The sequence below is a fragment of the Epinephelus lanceolatus genome, chromosome 15 (assembly GCF_041903045.1).
Source record: "Epinephelus lanceolatus isolate andai-2023 chromosome 15, ASM4190304v1, whole genome shotgun sequence".
In the NCBI taxonomy this organism is placed as follows: Eukaryota; Metazoa; Chordata; class Actinopteri; order Perciformes; family Serranidae; genus Epinephelus; species Epinephelus lanceolatus.
In genome coordinates, this window is record NC_135748.1 from 25,474,450 (window position 1) to 25,493,965 (window position 19,516).

The following is a 19,516-nucleotide window of genomic DNA, read 5'->3' on the forward strand; positions in this document are numbered from 1 at the left end:
TAACAATGTCTAAGTTAGCCAGAACTGGAATTGCTAACAATGGCTAAGTTGGCTAGAACTGGTATTGCTAACAGTGTCTAAGTTGGCTAGAACTGGAATTGCTAACAATGGCTACATTGGCTAGAACTGGAATTGCTAACAATGTCTAAATTGGCTAGAACTGGTATCGCTAACAATATCTAAGTTGGCTAGAACTGGAATTGCTAACAATGGCTAAGTTGGCCAGAACTGGAATTGCTAACAATGGCTAAGTTGGCTAGAACTGGTATTGCTAACAATGTCTAAATTGGCTAGAACTGGTATTGCTAACAATGTCTAAGGTGGCTAGAACTGGAATTGCTAACAATGGTTAAGTTGGCTAGAACTGGTATTGCTAAAAATGTCTAAGGTGGCTAGAACTGGAATTGCTAACAATGTCTAAGTTGGCTAGAAGTGGTATTGCTAAAAATGTCTAAGTTGCCTAGAACTGGTTTTGCTAGCAACTAGGGCTGGGCAATATGACAATGTTATATATCATTGTTGAGATATAATTAAGCAATATCACACGAGAGGGAGTGATGTTTTACACATATATCGTCACGGCTGTGATTCGGTCATAGGCATGAGGCCGCAGATAATTTATGCATTTTATTTGTCTTCCGCCAACAAAAATAGTTCCCTCAGGACTCCGCTGTCACCGTTGCTATGTAACGCAGACATGGTGCGCCAGGCACTTACTCTTTATACACATTTATCTGCACATTTCCATTAATTGTGCAGCCGGTGAAATAAGTCTCTGGTGATTGCATGGTGGACTGTCGCTTCACAGGCACGGCCGACTCTGCCTTCTGATCTGACAGTATGTTGCTTTTCTCCAAGTCATTGAGCTCCGCTGATGAAACACTGACAAACCTGGATGTGTGCTCAGATGGATTCAGCTTCTCCTCTCCCTCATCTTCCTCTGATGACCATTCATAGTTCAATTCAAAACTTATTTTAGGAAATAAATCCATATTTTTGGCTGTTTGACAGTGGATGCATTAACTAGCCTACAACGCAACTACTGACCTAACTGACACTAACCGTCAGTTTTGATTTGATTGTTGATTGCAATCAGCTGTGAGGCAGAGTGATGCATACACAGTGAAATAACCGTGATGTTGTACTCCAATATCGTCACGGTTTTACTGTCTCTCGACCAATCAGATTGCAGGGCTGGAACTAACTGTTGTATAAGACTACATATTGTCTTAGATTTTGGATATCATTGTATCGTGATATGGCATAAATGGTGCCCTACATCCCTACAATCCCTACAACTTTGTCGCATCAGAGAAGGTATCTGGCCAGAGATATTGTTATGTTAGATTTTGTCTCCTGGCCCTAGCATTAATGAATTGCTTTTGAGGAGGTTTAAAAAATATCGAGAGTATCGAGTATCGAGTATCGAGTATTGAGATATAGCTGAAAAATATAATTTTCAGGACATATTGCCCAGCCGTACTAACAACATCTTGGTTTTCTGATTTGCTGCACTGGAACGCGATCAACTCAGATGTGACGTCATTCCGAGCTCCGACCTCTGATTTCTGAGATAAATTTAACACGGCATTAGCCCGCTATAATTGTTGCAGTAGTAGTTAGTATACATAAAAATGGCTGCCACTCTGATCATCCATCTAAGATGATTTAATGGGAATGTCCATTCTACGCTCATTTTATTTGTGTGGTACAAATTTCATCATCCCAGTGTGGTTTTGGTTTCTAAAGAAAGTTGGTTAAGAAAATTGCACTATAAAGTGTGCTGACTGTAACATCTGTACTTCCTGCTGAGGAAAATTAAACAAGATTGATTCTTCTCATTAAGGACACCACTGACTGTGGCTGCCTGTGTGTTTGTGTGTGTTTGTGTGTGTGCATGAGTCACACACATCTTCAAGTTGTTTTGCCTCCGTCCCAGGGGGCATTGTTTCTTCCTCTCCTCCTCCGGACTGAGACACCGTAGATGGACTCACTCTGCATTCAGACACTGGCCCAACGTAATTACTAACCCGACTGAATTCTTCCAAGGTCATAGCTGGCCATCAACTGTCAGGCTTTGAGAAAACAACAACACACCCTCCTACACACCCACACACACTGAACAGAATTCAGCTATGCCAACATTTGTATACCGAAGGCAATCAGTTCTTGTATATAGATGGGTCTAATAAAGGCACACACACACACACACACACACACACACTGTCACGTTGAGACTGGCCAGGTTATCGTATCCTAGCAACAGAGACAGGCATCGACCGTTCAGTCTTTTCCTGTCCAGCGCCGGAGCATTGAAGCCAGACCTCCTTCTGCTTTCTCCGGCTGCTGGAGCGGCTTGTCGTCTCTGCTCCGCTTCACACCTCTGTTGTTTCTCATATCGCCGTCTCTCTGCTCCATCACTCGGACCTGACGAGCACTGCAACCACAACACTCTCTGACTGAATCTTTCTCTTTCACTCAGACAGACACAATGGAGAGCCTGCAGCTAAAAGGGAGGAGACTTTCAATGGAGAGGTAATGGACGAACTTGTCTTTATTCAGCGATGGAACTTTTATTGTGCATTTGCTAATGGCTGATTTAAACCTATATTGAGGGGAAATTTTAAGTTCTTTGTTTATTCAAAGACACAGATTGGCAGTGTCTAGTGAACACTGAGAAACAACAGTATCTCATTATCGTTGTAATCTTGTCTCATCCTCTCTGAACAGATCCACGCTGCTCTGAAGGGTCCCACAGTAATTACAAGCAGCAGCATCTTTGTTTTGCTCTCAGTGGAAATCACTTTGAGGACAGGTACGGTGCAGCTGGTATGTTTTAGTTTGACTAATTACTTAATCATCTTGAGAGCTTTGGTAAAGAATCAAGGTGGCGCCCCGTATAATGCACACTCCAGCCTCCATGGTGATGGGGATTGTCTTCGCCCCTTTGGGACTGGTGCTCGTCTTCACTGCCGCCATCACCCCTCAGTGGAGAGAAGGACAGGCAAGTCTGGGCATGGCAGTGTCGGGGTCGCTCCTTCGGTCGGGAGTGAAAGGTCAGGGCACAGGGGTCAGGTCTGGGTCGGTGGAGTCGCTGCTCTTACTGCGCTCCGACGGACTTTGGGAGAGCTGCCTCCAGGTGGAGCACTCGGAGCTGAAGCAGTGCTGGCCCGTGGCAGGTCCTTATCAGAGAGACCCAAGGGTTCGCCTGGCACAAGGTTTGATCCTGACCTCGTTGTTCCTGTGTGGCACTGGCATCGTTCTAGCATGCATCGGGGTGCGGTGTTGGACGGATATACCTCTGAGAGGTGTAGCAGCCACAGGTGGACTCCTGGTGATGATTGGTGGGCTGCTGAGCCTGACTGCCCTCGGGGTGTACACACACAACCTTGCAAGACTGGGGTTGGCAGATCCGAGTCAGGGGATCAATAACCCCAGGTTTCCTCAGCTGACCCTGCGTGCAGCTGGCTCGCTCTACTTCGGGTGGCTGGGATCATGTTTACAGGTGTTGGGAGGAGGTGCTCTGCTGTTGAGCTTCAAACGACCAAGATACCCAACCTGCCCTTCCTGCCCTCATCTGCCTGTCTGCCCTGCATATCCTTCATGTCCAGAGATCACCAACAAGCCAGACACTGATGTGTATGAAGTCAGCTGTTAGAATGTGACACTTAAAATCCTTAAAGGAACAGTTCAACCCAAAATCTTCAATATATTTTCTCTTACCTGTAGTGCCATTTATCAGTCTAGATTGTTGTAGTGTGAGTTGCTAAGTGTTGGAGATATCAGCCGTAGGGATATCTGCCTTCTCTCCAATATAATTAAAATCAATTTCACTTGGTTTGTAGTGCTCAAAGGACCAAAAAAAAATTAGGGCTGTCAAGATTAACGCGTTATTCACAAGTTTTATGACATGCGATTAATGCATGTACGCTCTGTAATTATGACCCTCGGGCCACCCTGTAGTTTGGGAAATCAGGAAGTGATGCAGCAGTAACGTTGTGGATGGCAAGCAGAAACAAACCTCCGTGAGCTCTTTATCTTTATGGATAAAGAGGTTTTTTTTTAAATGGCAAGTTCAGCTTCAAAGCTTCAAATGGTTCTTTCAGCAAGACCAAAGTTATTTGCATGTACAGTCGATGCGAACTAAGTTACTGCAGGAGTACATTGAGGAGCTTAAAGAAAACAGGCAATGTTTAGTTAAGCTCTACAAGTGTTAAGTTGGACAGTACATTGTGTTAGTATTACTACGTAATGTTACATTCAGGTCAATACGTCCATCTGTTGCTGCATGTTGGGCTTGAGTTTGCCATGGTGGCCCGGTCTCACTAAAGTCGTCGCTTGAGCAGTGACTTGCAGCATCAGACACGGACTCAAAAACCTGTCCTTTAGCATCCTTTGCATCAGAAACTAGCAAAAAAGGCCTCCTTTATCGTCGACATGACAAGCGGCTGGTTGCCATTATAGTTTAACGGCGCCCGACAATGTCAAGGGAAAACGCTGCGGGACAAGGATGAAAGTTCAGGCGGCAAAAGTCCAAGTGTGGCGGGCGGGACAGGTGGTGGATGGGTCCAACAAACATCGACTTTCACCCAAGAGAGCAGTGTTTTCCTAAACCCATTCACATGCGTTTGTTGTTGAAGGAAAAAAACATCAATTTGCAGTGTTGTACCTACGTAGTGCAGTTATTTCCTGTGAAAAAAGAAGTGTATCTTGAAAGAAGACAATGCATGTAACAGGCAAAACTTGACATGGTGTCCCAGAACGTCAACAACCAATGCACCCAGAATATCTCAAGAGTGCACGTCGTACATGAACGTGGAGAGTCCGTGACCAAAACATCAATATGTGATGGGATTAGAGTATTAAAAACTATAAAAAATATCCATTTAAGGTACATTTAAAACAGATAACAAAATGTGGGATTAATTTGTGATTAATTGTGAGTTAACTGTGGACAATCATGCTATTATTGTTGATTAAATATTTTAATCAATTGCCCTAAAAAAAATACTTTTGAGCACCTGAGCAGCAGAGTGCCATCTAGTTCCATTATATCAGAGAGAAGGCACACATCTCTATGGCCCATATCTCCAACACTTGGCAACACACAGCAAAACAATCTAGATTTAAAAATAGCACTACAGGTACACACGCGGTTAGTGGATAACACTTAAAATTAAGATGTTTTTTGGCATTTAAAACATGAGTTTGTTTCATTAATTTCAAACAGTAGATAACTTATTTTAAGAAGTCGGTCAAAATCAAAAAGAGTTTTGACATTTGTTTGAGTAGGATGTAATTAAAATAAACAAGTTGGAATATCTTAAATAAACTACTTTGGCCACTAAATGTCAACACAACTTTTGGATAAATATTAAGTTGGCCCAATGTAATGTTAATGTTTTTTCAAGGTCAAAGCAAATCATGTTGGTTGTACATGATTAGACAGAGTTGGAACTACCAATTTTTTTACCTTAGTTTTTTACGTTAAACCAGTCGATCAATTTTTAGACTATGTATGATGTATTTTTGATTTTGGGGTGAACCCTCTTTTTAAAGACAAAATGAGTACAGAAACAAATAAACAAATCGGGACACGTGTGCACTTCTGAAAGTCACTTCAGCTCATCAGCTGATAAATCTGCCATCTAATAAAATGAGTCACTTCATAAATGACTGTGACCCGCAGGACGCTACCACTACCTGATGAATGGACTGTAAGATCAGGTGTGAACATGATGGATGTAATCACCTCTTGATGTAGACAGAAACATCATTTTGGGCCTTTGACATTGTAGCCATGCCTTTGTACTCTTAGCAAGAAGCGTGACATTTTTTTTGTGTCCGAACAAAACTGTGAAACGTAAAAAAAAATTTGTGATAAATGATGAATTGCTTAGATAATGTTAGGGCTCAGTACAGTTGAGGGAGCTTGTTTTAGATTACCACTGTACATTTTTAAACCCTGGATTTCATCTGTAAATTGGTGAGAATGCTGTTTTCATTGCAAATATGGTTCTCTGGAGCGGAGACAGCAATCTTCATTTTTTTTTCAATTTTCCGCTGAAGTACTTGCAGTCTGCTTTCAATATTTTTTTTTTCCGATTCAGGCACTGAAAGCAATCAAAAAGACCAATTTTGGAAGTCAGCTCACAGTAAACACAATATCAGTACTCTGCCAGTTTCTCAGCCTGCCAGGTTTAAATCTTTGTATGATATTTCACTGAAGAGCCTTCATCTGATGAATGTGAGTTGAAAACACAAACAGTGAGACAAGTGTTTGAGGAGGAGGATGTACAACAGGGTGTTGTTTGTTCTCTGTAAATTATTCCTTGGTGTTTACAGTGTGTTCATACTCTGTGGTGCATTCTGCATTGAATAAAACGTTTCAACAAGACATCACTGAGTGCTGCATCTTACGTGCCGTCAAGAGTGAAAGCAGATTAAGGTAAATTTCAATAGGAAAAAAACACCCTGTCTCCACACAATGCTGAGATCATGTCAACCAACGCACAGCGGTCAAGGTCCCCTTCAGTGTATTAGCAGAAAGAACCTCGTTATGTGAACAGATCACGACCTGATGAGACAATGAAACAACTCACTTCTTTCCATCAGTCGCAAACAGCGTCGCCCAGAGAGTGACTAACGGTAAGTGAAATATTCAGCTGCCACTGGGAGTTCAATAAAGAGAGTTTGGAACAAATGTGAGTCACTTATGGCACGGCTGAAAAAACAAAGGACAGTTAATGTGGGCAGCGAGTGGAGTTCTGCACTGAAATTAATAGAAGTCTGGAAAAAGGATTATCTCAAATGATAAATTGGAATATGATGGTTCACTTTGTGCTTAAATAGGTCAAGTTTGAATTTGAGTGTGTTTTTGTATTTGAATAATTTGTGTGTGTATCCCCTCATACCTGCACCAATACACACACTGCGCTGTCACACTATACAGTGCATTCAGAATATGCAGCTTGATGCTAAAGTCATTGCAATTCATTGTCGTCCTTTATGATTTTGTATATCCCACACTGCCTATTTGTCCTTATCACGCAGAAAAGTGGTGGACAAAACTCTGCATTCTCAAGATTTCATTATGCTTTCAGTTCCAAATGCCTGTTCAGAAACTGGAAAAAGGGCATTTATGTATTCTGTACCCTCGGCATGAATTTGTTCCTTAAGATGCCGATGTTTTTAATCACCCTGGTTACCAAGCAACTTCTTTTAAATGTGATTTCCTTTTGCTTTACTTCCCATTCATTGGTCTCTTTTTGTGTATTTTGTGTTTTCTGTCTGTAGCTTTGAGTTTTTATTTATGCTGCTGCCTATCTTGGCCAGGTCCACCGGTGTAGATATGGACAGTGCAGGTCTGTGAGGGGGCCTGTGAGGTGGAGGGGCCTTTGTGAATGATTCAGATTGCAACCTTGGAACCACACCTGTATTTAAAAAAAGAACTTGCATTAAATTTAAACTGGTGCCATTTGCTATAGGCAAATGCAAACTCATCTTTGTTATATTTTCTCTTCTTCTCTATAACAAATTCTATGCTTATTCTACATAAGCTATAAAAAATATGAATAAACTAAAAAAAAACAACATTCTATTAAATTAATAATTTCTTATTTCCTTTGATATTTGTGTCATATACAGGTATGCAATGATTGTTGGGTAGCATGTATGTTGATGTTGCCTTATGTCAAGTCTCTATTTGATCATGTGACATGACGATACAATACAGTAGCTAGTTTAGGCACCAAACCTGTCAAGACATCTACAAGCCCAGTGAGCAGTCATGCTTTTTCTACAGCAAAGTGGCAGTAAGAAAGGAAAAGACAGAAACAAACAGGAGGAGAAAGAAGCAAAGCTCCCTAACTTAGCGCCTTATAACTAGTAACCAGTGTGCACAAGGGTCCGTCACAATAGCGTGCACTAGGGCCCGTGGTAACTATCTTATGCCACTGGCCAGGCCTCCCCTGAAAACAAGATTCCTAATCTCAGTTGGACTCTCCTTGTTAAATAAAGGTTGGATAAATAAGTACAGATCAATCCACCCTCACTGCTCCATAATGGCAAAGCTAAAACAGGATTTCTTTAAATTTCATTTTTGCAAATTAAAGACACCTGAAATTGAGCCCAGGTGCCTTCTGTTTCTCCTGCTCGTCTTTGAGATCTTTCTACACCTTGATTGGAGTCCAGCTGTGGTAAATTCAGTTGACTGGACATGATTGGACAGGGCACACACACACCTGTCTACATAAGGCCTCAAAGCTGACAATGCATGTCAGAAGCTGATGGAGCTGCCTTCAAAGCTCTGAGACAGGATTACGCTGAGACCGAAAGACTGGTCACACAAACACACTTTTTGAAGGTCTTGAGCTTGGGATCAACCACATTTCACTCAGCCTTGTTTTGGTTTCAGACAAAGAGGACTGTGGTTTTATTTCAAGACCACAGCTGTGGGGAAATCACTAAATTGCCTGTGCAAAAAAGGAGTGTTGAATAAAGAAGAATATGTTGATTTAAACTCCTCAGTCGTCATCCTGAGCTTTGACCCCCAACAGGAACTTCACAACACATCTCAGTGATGATCACGCTCCCTTTTTTATTATGCCTATCAATACTACAGTGAAAAGGTGCAGAGCCACCTCTGACATCGTAGCACTTGAGGAGTCTTCACTTGTCTCGCTGCATTCACGGCAGCCTTGGGCAAAAAGGAACATGAAGCCAGAGCTGTCACACAGCTCCACTGTAGGGTTCATGTGCACAAGTCTATATATGTGTGTCTTTAAGTACAGAGTGTTCTCCACAGGGGGAAGAAAGCTAAAAATACCACAAAGAAAAAGCATCACCTTGACCAACAAGGGGCTGCAGGAGTGTTTCTGAAGCAAAGTCTCTGTGCAAAATATTTCCACTGTATACCTTTTTATTAAGGTAATGTCCATGAACAAATACATACAGTATTTATAGTAAAACTGTATTTACATATCACATTAAAACAGGCATTATTTATATTACAAATCCTCATTGAATTCTAAGAAAGGTTTCTATCATTAGCCTTAGAATCCCATAAATACAAAGTGAACTCACTGACACTTGGCAAATTGTTCTTGTCTCTTTTGTAAACTTGTCATATTTGTGTGTGTGTGAGCAAATCTAGGTCTAAATCTGCACTGATGCATTTCACCGACATACTTGATTAAAGTGCTGATTCAATGGCAATTTTGACTGACCCTAATGTCAGCAGAGGACACGGGGAAATGCACCGCTCTCACACGGCAAATGTGTCACATTTGCCTGATTCTAGTAAACAGAGCAACTTTGCAGTGACGTGACTGCGTCTCAAATGTAGAAGTAGTTCTCCGCAGCCTCTCCGCTCTCCACCATTTCGCTCAGCTGCTTGTTTATCGAATCCTGCAGCGACCCCAGGGAGAGTTCTAACACTGGGCTGGTGCTCGGGGAGCCCTGCGAGATCTCCAGGAGAACATCAGATGGCTCCGCGTCCACTAGCTGCTCCCCGTCGCTCAGGCTCAGTCTGTGTGCGCCCTCTGTCTCTGAGGTGGCTGTTTCCGTAGCGACTGTTTCCAAGGCAACCGCCTCAGTGGGAGTGTCCTGGACTGCTGCGTTGTCCGCTGCTTTGGAAGCCTTGAGTGCGGCCAGTCTCTCGATTTCTTGAACTAGTTCCTCGTTTTGCTCCTTCCACTGACGGTACTTTGAAGCTGTGAGATCAGAGTCCTCTAAGATCTTGTTGATCTGCAGCAGCTCCACCTCTTTGGCCTGTGGGGTGAGATGGGTGTCAGTGACCACGCAGATGTACTCATATATCAAACTTGCTGATTCTGACTGTGACTACAAGGCAGTTATTTGACATCAGTTCATTCTTATGTCCATGACCTTCAGTCAAAAGCAAAGGCAGTCACAGTGATTTCTAACTGACCAGTGTAACTTTGTCTATTAACAACTTAAAGGGACAGTTCATCCTGAAATCAAAAATACACATATTTCCTCTTACCTGTGGTCCTATTTATCAGACTAGATTGTTTTGGTGTGAGTTGCAGAGTGTTGGAGATATCTGCTGTAGAGATGTCTGCCTTCTCTCTAATATAATGGTACTATACAGCACCTGGTTTGTAGAGCTCAAGCGCCAAAAAAATACATTTGAAATGCTCAACAGCAATGTCTCTTTCCAGAGATCATGACCCAGTTAGTCAAGATAATCCACAGACCTTGTTGTGAGCAGTTTCATGTCGGAACTATTTTCTGTATACCAAACTACACCTACTGACTGTATTATTGCACAGAAGGAAGGGTGCATCTACTGCTGGCTCACCTAGCACCACTGAGCTAGCTAACAGTACAGCTCAGACGAGGACGACAACACATTCTCACTACGACCTTGTCACATATTGACGTTTGGTCTTGAACTTTCCACGTCCACATGCGACATGCAAGGTACCCTGGGAGTGTTGGTTGTTGATGTTCGGGGACACCTTGTCAAGTTCTGCCTGTTACGTGCATTGTCTTTTTTCAAGATACACTTCCGTTTTCACAAGAAGGGTACAGTTTGCATACAGTCTCTTTCAAAATAAATGCACTACATCAGTACAACACTGCAAATTGTAATTTTTTTCCCTTCAGCAACAAATGCACGTGGTTGGGAAAAAAGAACAGGGTTTGGCTTTAGCATCTTACAAGATGCGAACACTGCTCTCCTGGGTGAAGGTCTGTGTTTATTGGACCCATCCACAACTCACTCCTGCCTGCCCCACTTAGACTTTTGCCACTTTAATTTTCATTCTTGTCCCGCCAACTTTCCCCCTGATGCCGCCAAGTGCCGTTACACTATAACAGCAACCGGCTACGAATCATGCTGACGTTAAAGGACAGCTTTTTTCGTTGGTGTCTGACGCTGCAAGTCACTGACCAGGTTGAGGACGATGCCATTAATGTTTACATCTCATGCTGTCACAAGCCTCTTATCCATGAGTAGATGCACGCTTCCTTCTGCGCAGTAATGCGGTTGCTAGGTATAGTTTGGTTAAAAAAATAGTTCCTACGTGAAACTGCGCACAACAAGGTCTGTGGATTATCTTGAGTAACTGGGTCATGATCTTCTAGAAAGAGACATTGCTGTTGAGTTTTTCAAATGTATTTCTTGGCACCACAAGCTGAGTGCCATCTAGTTCCATTATATTCAAGAGAAGGCAGACATCTCTGCGGCTGATATCTCCAACACTCAGTAAGTCACATTAAAACAATCTAGACTGATATACAGCACTACAGGTAAGAGGGGAAATTTAGCAGACCTGTTTCAGTGTATCAGTGATTTTGATTTTTCTCACCTTGAGAGTGCTCTGCAGCGCCCGCAGCGTGTGCGCTTTCTCATTGATGACTGGGTTCTTGTTGCGTCGAATAAATGATTTCCTGAAGTGGTCGTGTGTAAACGGCTGCTCCTGGCCCATCAGAGAAACCCCTCCTTCCTTTATGTTGTTTAACATCATGCCCATCTCATCCACTTGTCCTCCTTCTCACAGAGAAGAAGACACAGACAGAGAAGAGCGAATAAAGACACAAAAATCATGGAATTAGACACAAATAGAGAAGCAGGGTTTGGCTGACAACATTATGTGTTGATGGGTTGATGAGACAAAACATCCACAGGGTGAACAGGGAGGAAGAAAACAGCATGTCTTGAAGGAAATTAATTTTTTACTCACAGTATTATTAAAACATCTATCAGAGGGACTTTGAGTAAAGAAATTATTAATGGACAGAATAAGGAAGGAGCTGAGGCAGTCACACAGCACATACCTGTTCCTTTGCTGCCCCCTGTCACAGGACTCGATAATGGCACCTTCGTCTTCGCCTTGGGGCGAGGCAGAGTGTGGGACTGCACTTTCTGAGCCACAGAATGAGACACAATAATCAGAACCATACTCCAAATGATGTGTGGTTATTGTTTATGCATGTGTAAAAGGCTAAAGGCTGCACCGACCTTGTTTCTCCTGCGGGGCGAAGGTGATCCCTCACTCTCTGATTCGGTCTCACTGTAACACTCTGTCAGTGAACACAGGTGTTAAATTAATATCAGTATTACACATCATATTACAGTATGCTAAAAACTATTCGCATGTACAACTTTTCTGATTCATTTTCAACTGGCTTGCAGGTCTGAAATCACATAAAAAAAACTGCAGGTAACCATGGCAACAGCAATTATGCTTGTCCTATTTTGCCAGAAAACTCTGCCTGGTGAAACTGTCATATCCATAAATTTAAAGGACTGCAATGCTGACAAAAACACAGACATTTATTGATTTTTTTTTTTGTCCTATAAATAACCATGATATGACTGAGGTGTCCTGATGTTGGACACAATGGACTTAAAGGAGGAAACATCCCAATCTAGCCCATTATTTAGGTACAACAGGACACCTTATTATGCATTCTTAGTTGGTCAAGTTAAGTCAATTTTAATTTCAAGTCATGTAGAAATAACAATATGTGCACTAAAGGTATTGCAAGACATTTTGGTGGAGTGAAACCACTACATGCATATTTAAGTGCATGACCTTTGATGATTAGAAGTACAAATATAAGCAAAGGTTATAATAATTTACATAGATACCTCTTGAGATTCAAAATCTCTTTTTCAAGAGCGTCCAAAATACAGAACAAAAATACAGAATAAAAATGTAAAGCTCTGAAACAAGCAATATAAAACACAAATTAAGATTACTACAAAGGAAAGCCAAAAAGTATGTTAATATACACTAGAAATGAACTAAAAAATGCAAAAAAGGGCAACTATGATAACAAAGACCAGCTATGACACACTGTGACATTGGCATATAGAAGTATGTGTACAAAAATCCTGCAACAGTGCTTTGAAATTGCCCAGAGGAACCAAAGAATGCAGCTTTAAGTCCTTCTGCAGAAGATTCCACATATGAGAAGCTGCGTACATGAATGCTCGCTTGCCAAACTTTGTACGCACCCTCGGTACAGACAATAAAAACATAGCCATTATATAAAGAGAATGTTTCCTCACCTTCTTCGCTGTCTAAATCTGTGCTGAACTTCTTGTGCTTCTGTATGGCTGTAATCAGACTGTTAATCCACCTGTAGAAAAAACAAACAAGCTACATCAACACAGATAAAGCAAATACAATTTCTCTTTCAGCAATCTTTAAGTTACACAGCTTTACATTTCAACAAAAGTGATCATTCCTTCATACAGAACAAAAACAGGATCCTCTAAAGCCACCTGTAGGGGGCAGTGCAGACCAGCATCTGTTACCGGATGATAGGACATCTCTGTTGAGCTCAGCTGCAGCAAAAAATGAATGAATGAAGACATCATGTCTTGTAGCCGAAGCTCCTAGTCCACATTTAGAGAGATGCATTTTAAAGCGGATCATTTATGTAAGAAATGTGGTGCTGGAGGCTAATCTGCATTATTAAACCACCTCAGCTCATCTGTTAGGCTCTGGAGAAAGAAAAGAGGAAAGGCTCCTCAGGTTGTCATCCATCCAACTTACTTGCCCATGTCACTGACATTGTCGGCAGCGAAGAAGAGGTTCTGAAATCGCTGGTGGCACATTTTAAACACGCTTGTAGGGAGGAAGAACAGAGAGAGAAGAAACATGAGTCTCACTGCAGAGAGATTAAAACACATAAGTCATCAATGTGCACACATAGACATGATTCTCATTCTCCAGCTCTTTTGTCATTCATAAATTCAGATTCAGATACAACGGGTGCTTTTTATTTTAAAGGGAAACTTCTGTATTGTTGAACCTGGACCCTGTTTTTCCATGTTTATGTATCTATGTGACAACTGAAGCTGAAGACAATACTTTGCATGCTAAGGCTGTAAGTTTCTTTCTCACCCTGCAATTCACTCCTTGCATGTATGCTCACTCACTATATCTAGGTGTCATTGTCTAGGTCTGTCAAGTGAGTCATCAGCTGATTCACAATCAGCCAATAGCACAGTGACACACCTTCTCTGTCAGCCTATCATCTCACTGCTCCTTATTTTAATATGATTCTTTCTCTGATGTAGTTCTGTCTTGCTGCTGTCGTTCGCACCCTCCACCTCCCAATCGCCACTCAGGCCTTGTTTACACGGATACCGATACAAATAAGAACAGATTTTTATTCATCCCGCATAAAAAAAATTCCGGGTTTACACGATCAGTTGTGAAAACGATATGCTTGTTTACACAAAAACGCAAAAACGACAACTTTTTGCTGCAGTTAGCATGCCAGGCCAGTAGGTGGCGATACGCGAAAATATCAAACACCATAGAAGAACATTCTGCGCATGCACAGTGATTTGTTTTCCTCTTGGCACTAGTGATAAAAACAATGATAAACTACATTTTAACCTTGTGTAGCATAGTTAGCTGCTATTCACTTACTAATATTGGGCACAGCAGACATCTTTGTACGTCGATGTAGCGGTGATGTTGATGCAGCAGTGCTAAGTACATTTGTAAGCTCATAAGTACTCCCAAAAGTGCTAACAAAACGTCAACAACCTGGCATATATCCACCATTGTTGTCGTGGCTCCCGGGCGCCTAATGGTCATGCGTGAACTGGCTTGCAACGTCATCGTTTTCCAAAATCTCCGCCTATCCTGTTTACACGTCTCCATAGACACAGATATTGTTAAAAACTTTCACTTTGGAAGCCGTTTTTGAAAATCTCCGTTTTTGTCGAGAAAAACGCTGGTTACGTGTAAATGACAGGTGCAAACGCAAAGATAAATACCCGTTTTCAGAAATATACGCAGCCGTATAAACAGGCCCTCAGTCTTTACAGATTCATCAGCCTCATACGCCTCAGCAGCCTCAGAGTCAGCAGCCACCACAACCATCGAAGTCTGGACTCCATGGGGGGCGATTTATCCTGCTGCCGCTCAGATGTCCCTCGATCACGAAGTATCTCCTTCTGGTGTCCGAGCACCAAAGACTTCTGTTAATCTGTACGATCAAATTCTGCATTAAATATCATCTTAACTTCATTCTTCTGTCTCTCCTGACTGAAATAAGTATGTGGCAAAATTATGGAAAAGACCCTGGAGAGAAATGAAAGGTTTCTTAACCTTTGACTGGTCTGTTTGTTATAGTTACCAAGTCTCGCTTAAGGAGAAATCTTGTTCTGAAATCTTGCGAGAGGTGACTTATTGTAGGAAAAACAACAGTGGAAGTATAGAGAAGTCACTCTTTGGAGAGCAGAAAACACAGCTGACCTGCTCAGTGAAAGGTAAGGGAAAACGTTTCATTTCTCCAGAGGGGCTTTTCTGTAATGTTGTCAGACGCTCCTCATAACAATCTGTCTGTCAGCGGCAAAAACAAGCACTTTTAATAGAACGTAAATTGACAGTTCACAATTGCCTGTAGGGATCACATTGCAGCCTGTTTCCATGCTGCAGCTGCCTCTGTCAATACTGAAAAAGTAATTTAAAAATTGCCGTCTCCACAAGTCACTTAGATACAGAAAATGGGGAACTACAGAAATTCAAAAGTTTCCCTTTAGGAGTTATTTTAAAAATAGAGAAAAATGGTTTTGGTTTGCAGATTCCTGCATCATGTATATCACGTAAGCCATGTTGCATAAAGTCAAAACAGAGCATCCACTGTGCACAGGGACAGTAAAGGTTCTGTTTCACACTACCCAGTGGCGTCAAAAAGATTAAAATTCTTTATGAGTGCAGCACCCTGTCTTTGATAATACCAAGACACTAAAAAACCCTCACATATTCCTGGATAAAGAGCATTTTAATGTGACCCATCACTGAGTTCATACTTACTATTTTCTCTTGTGCTCTCCGGCACTCTCGATGTTGTAGCTGGATATATTCACAAAACCTTCTGCCTTCTCATCCTGCAGAAAAAAAACACATACACACACATGATCAATTTTATTTTCAGGTAAAGAAAACATGGTACCACTTCAGAGATTAACTTTTCTCCTAGTTTTATTCCCACCTGTTGGCTCGTGTACCAGTATAGGGAAGGCCCCTTGAGGATGAACCAGAAGCGCTGCCACTTCTGGGTGAGGAAGACGCTGCTGTCCTTTCTCTTCTTCCACAGCCAGCCGTCACAGTCAGGTCGACCCAGCTCGCGACAGGACACACGGCGCCGACTCATAGCCGTCGTCGATCCTGGAGGGACCAAAGGAGGGAAGAAGCCGAGCAGAAAGCCATCAACAAGACATCATCGAACACGTTTTTTAAAGAAACACTTGAACTTTTACATATTACTCTAGTTTCTTCCTAGCATGGCACCACATTTGGGAAATTAACCCTTGGGAAACATCTTCTAGAAACATGTTTATTCCCTATACTGCTTTTAACTGGGACTTAAATTGCTCTTGTTCTAATCTTGAATTTCGACGAACAAACTCTTACCTTTTGTAGAGGTTTTCTTTGTGTCCTTATTGCTCTGAAAAGACAAAACCATAGAATTTATTCTGTGTTTCATTCAAATTTAAACATTACCTATATGTTTTTAAATGTCCGGTAGGAAAAAGTGTTTCTCTCACCGTGTGTCCCACCATCTCAGGGCAGGAGCTGACGCTGGCTCTTTGCTGGTCGATCCCCTGAGGTGAGGGACTTCTGAAAGTCCCAAATCCCAGGGATGGAGATGGACTTCTGGGTGACGGAGACCGGTCTTTTCTTAGTCCTGGGGACAGTCTTGAAGGGTCCAAACTCTCAAACTCCCCTGAGAAACACACATGGATGTATGAGCTATTTAACCTGACTTTATAATATCAAACTGAATTTGTGTCAGCCGTCGGTGATCTACATTAAATATTCTCACTGTATCAAGATGACAAATCTCCTCATTGTGCACAGTACCTTTAACCCATTCAGAACCCAATTATGTTCCAAACAAACACACACATGAAATATTGTAATAGTCTAAATTGGTGGCCAGAAGGAGGCTTAGCCATGTACCGTCATGAATTCAACGTAACACCAGGTGAGTAACTGATGTACAAATGTGTACAGTGGTTATTATTCTTTCATGTCTCTTTAATAAAGAGCTGCTGTCTTTGCAAAACCATCTCGGCTTTATGTCCCATCCAATATCCTGCCTCCAACAGTGGAAACAAGATGCTCTCTAGCAGAAGCCCCGAGCTCCCTCTGTGTTTCTCACCTGAGACTGACAGCTGTGACAGCCCCCCCTGTTGGCTTTGATATGAAGTGAGAGTCAGACTCCCCTCCCGCTCCCTGTCAGAGGCCAACTCTGACTCCTCCTGTCCCATAGGCTGCTGCTGTACCTCTGGCCCGTGAACAGCTTTCCTGCAGTGGAAAGACACACAGACCAATTAACATCTCACTGATGGTGCATTCAGGTGTGTCTGAGAGGCTACCATGTCTGATATTAAAGATACTAATATGAGGTGAAACATAATGAACAACCTGTGTTGTCTTTTAAAAACATAAATATAACTCCTGACTGTTCGACAGTGAAGTTTCTACTTGTTTTTCTTTACACTGGAGTTTTAGTTTATCAGGATGTGACAGGATTATTTACAACCTTAATGCACCATCCACGCCTACTCCCTCCATTTGTCTAAGTACGCCTGCTCTCCATCAGCTCTCACTGTCTCCTTTCGCCTCTCCATCACTCTTTTTCCTCCCTTCTCCCATTTTTTTCTTATTCTCTCCCCCTTGTTTGTGTCTTTCTTCATCTCTCCAAACCCCCCTCATCTATTCATCTTTCGGCTCATCTCTTCATATGCTCTCACTTCCAGTCAGCCGTGGGTTGTGGGTGTGCACGGTGGAATTTATGGCATTTGCAGTGTGACCTCATCGCAAACCTACCGGGTCCTGGCAGATTAATGAGTTCAAAAGGGTTTGTGGGAGGTTGTGCTCTGCTGAGTAAATCACTGGTAGTTTAGCAAACTTACATCGATGTAGAGTTATGACTCTTCTTAACAGACTTGCTTTTTATCGGTTATGTGAGAAATTCAAGCACTTCAAGAGAAATCAAGACGCAGGTACGCCAGGATGATTTGCCTCTACGAAATTGTTTCATTCACTTTTTATTTAGCATATTCTGCTTATGTATGGTGTTTCTTACAATTCTGTTAACATTTGATGTTTCTCATATGTGCCTCTTGTTGGGTCTCCCGGATGGTCATATTACAAATATCAAACATAAGAGACTCTCCAATCTTCTGACTTTTGCTGCCAGGAAATTATTCTGCTCTTTTGGACCAAGGCTGCTGCTCCAACAAAAAAGTTGTGGCACAATCTTATCTTGCAATGTGTTCCCAATGAATATACGTCCTGTATGCTTTAGTCCTCGGCAGAGTCTTTTTATAATGTCTGGGACCCTTACTTGAAGTACATTGGACCTACATCGACCTGGATGTAATGCCCACTATCTTTTATTTAACTTCTCATTTTATTTGTTATGTCATGTCCGAGCTGCTTTGTTCTGCTGTGTTTATAAAAAATGTAATCACTGTATTCTAGAATTTGTTTTTTTAAATCAATGTTTCTCATTAAAAAGTTTTGCATGTGTTCTTGTTTACATCGATTATTTGCTCACATTATTTGTCTTTCGTGCATTTTGTTGGTGTGTTGCTACATTTCTTTGCACATTACCGCCACCTGTTGACAGCGGTGGGTAGAGTAAACAAAAACAGTACTCAAGTAAAGGTATTATTATTTTATAATTACACTGGGTAAAAGTAAAAGCAGTCATACAAATAAATACTTGAGTATAAAAAAGACTAAAAAAAAGTATCATAAAAATACTCGAGTAGTGACTAACTTCATTAGAGCCCATTGATTAAATCAGCGTCTTACGTTTGGACAGGTTCTCAATAGGTAATGCAAATGTGAGGTGCACTTTACATCTACAGAACTTGCTGTTAAAGTTGTAGTTGGTAACTTTTATCAAAAAATAACTTCTGCCATAGTGGCTAAAACTGTTACTTTATCCACACAGCACTTAATGAGGCAGATAAAATGTAAAAGCTGGTCTGGCCGGTGGGCGGTGTGTGGTGCTGGCACTTTGGTTAACTGTGTCCAACAATGCGGCCAGGTCACAAACTTTCTCATTTTACAGCTTATTAGTAAACTAATACATGTTTGTGACAACTTCTGGTGCAAAAAAACAGGCAATGCAGTGACAGAATCTTGATTCATGACAACAAGAAAAAAAACTGTGTTACTAGCAGAGCGGAGAGATGCTTCTGGGACACGGTGCAGCGCATCTGGTCGAGTCACAACAAGCATTGTCTCGAGTGGCTGTGATCAGCAGGGGGTTAGTGTGTGGACAGGCTATCTTAATGCTTGTTTTTGGACCATTGCTGTGGTGTAAAAGTACATATATTTTGTTGCAAATTTACTCAAACAGGAGTAAAAAGTATTGCGAAAAACACTCCTATGGGCAAGTGGGTAGCCCTGTTGTAACGGAAATCCTTGCTGCGCTGGGCTGACATCCCAAACCTGACCAAGCCAAGCCAAGCCAAGCCAGCACATGACTGTCG

General features: G+C 41.8%; 2 protein-coding genes across 2 annotated transcripts in view; one reads left to right on the forward strand and one right to left on the reverse strand.

Annotated features, from left to right (window-relative positions):
* The first annotated feature begins 1,487 nt into the window (after positions 1–1,487).
* Positions 1,488–6,395, forward strand: cldn23l (claudin 23-like). Its single transcript, XM_033642373.2, has 2 exons — positions 1,488–2,535; positions 2,731–6,395. Exon 2 carries the CDS (start codon positions 2,903–2,905, stop codon positions 3,656–3,658), a length of 756 nt encoding a protein of 251 aa, XP_033498264.2. The 5' UTR covers positions 1,488–2,535; positions 2,731–2,902; the 3' UTR covers positions 3,659–6,395.
* Positions 6,396–8,902: 2,507 nt separating this feature from the next.
* Positions 8,903–19,516, reverse strand: part of cnksr1 (connector enhancer of kinase suppressor of Ras 1) — a 43,828-nt gene continuing 33,214 nt past the window's right edge. The window contains exons 11-21 of the mRNA XM_033642575.2: positions 17,167–17,312; positions 16,550–16,728; positions 16,416–16,449; positions 15,994–16,169; positions 15,816–15,889; positions 13,536–13,607; positions 13,046–13,116; positions 11,990–12,051; positions 11,806–11,893; positions 11,337–11,518; positions 8,903–9,771 (exon numbers count right to left, since the gene is read on the reverse strand). Of these exons, the coding sequence (XP_033498466.1) occupies positions 9,337–9,771; positions 11,337–11,518; positions 11,806–11,893; positions 11,990–12,051; positions 13,046–13,116; positions 13,536–13,607; positions 15,816–15,889; positions 15,994–16,169; positions 16,416–16,449; positions 16,550–16,728; positions 17,167–17,312 (1,519 nt within the window). The 3' untranslated portion in view covers positions 8,903–9,336. The remainder of the gene's footprint in view (positions 9,772–11,336; positions 11,519–11,805; positions 11,894–11,989; positions 12,052–13,045; positions 13,117–13,535; positions 13,608–15,815; positions 15,890–15,993; positions 16,170–16,415; positions 16,450–16,549; positions 16,729–17,166; positions 17,313–19,516) is intronic.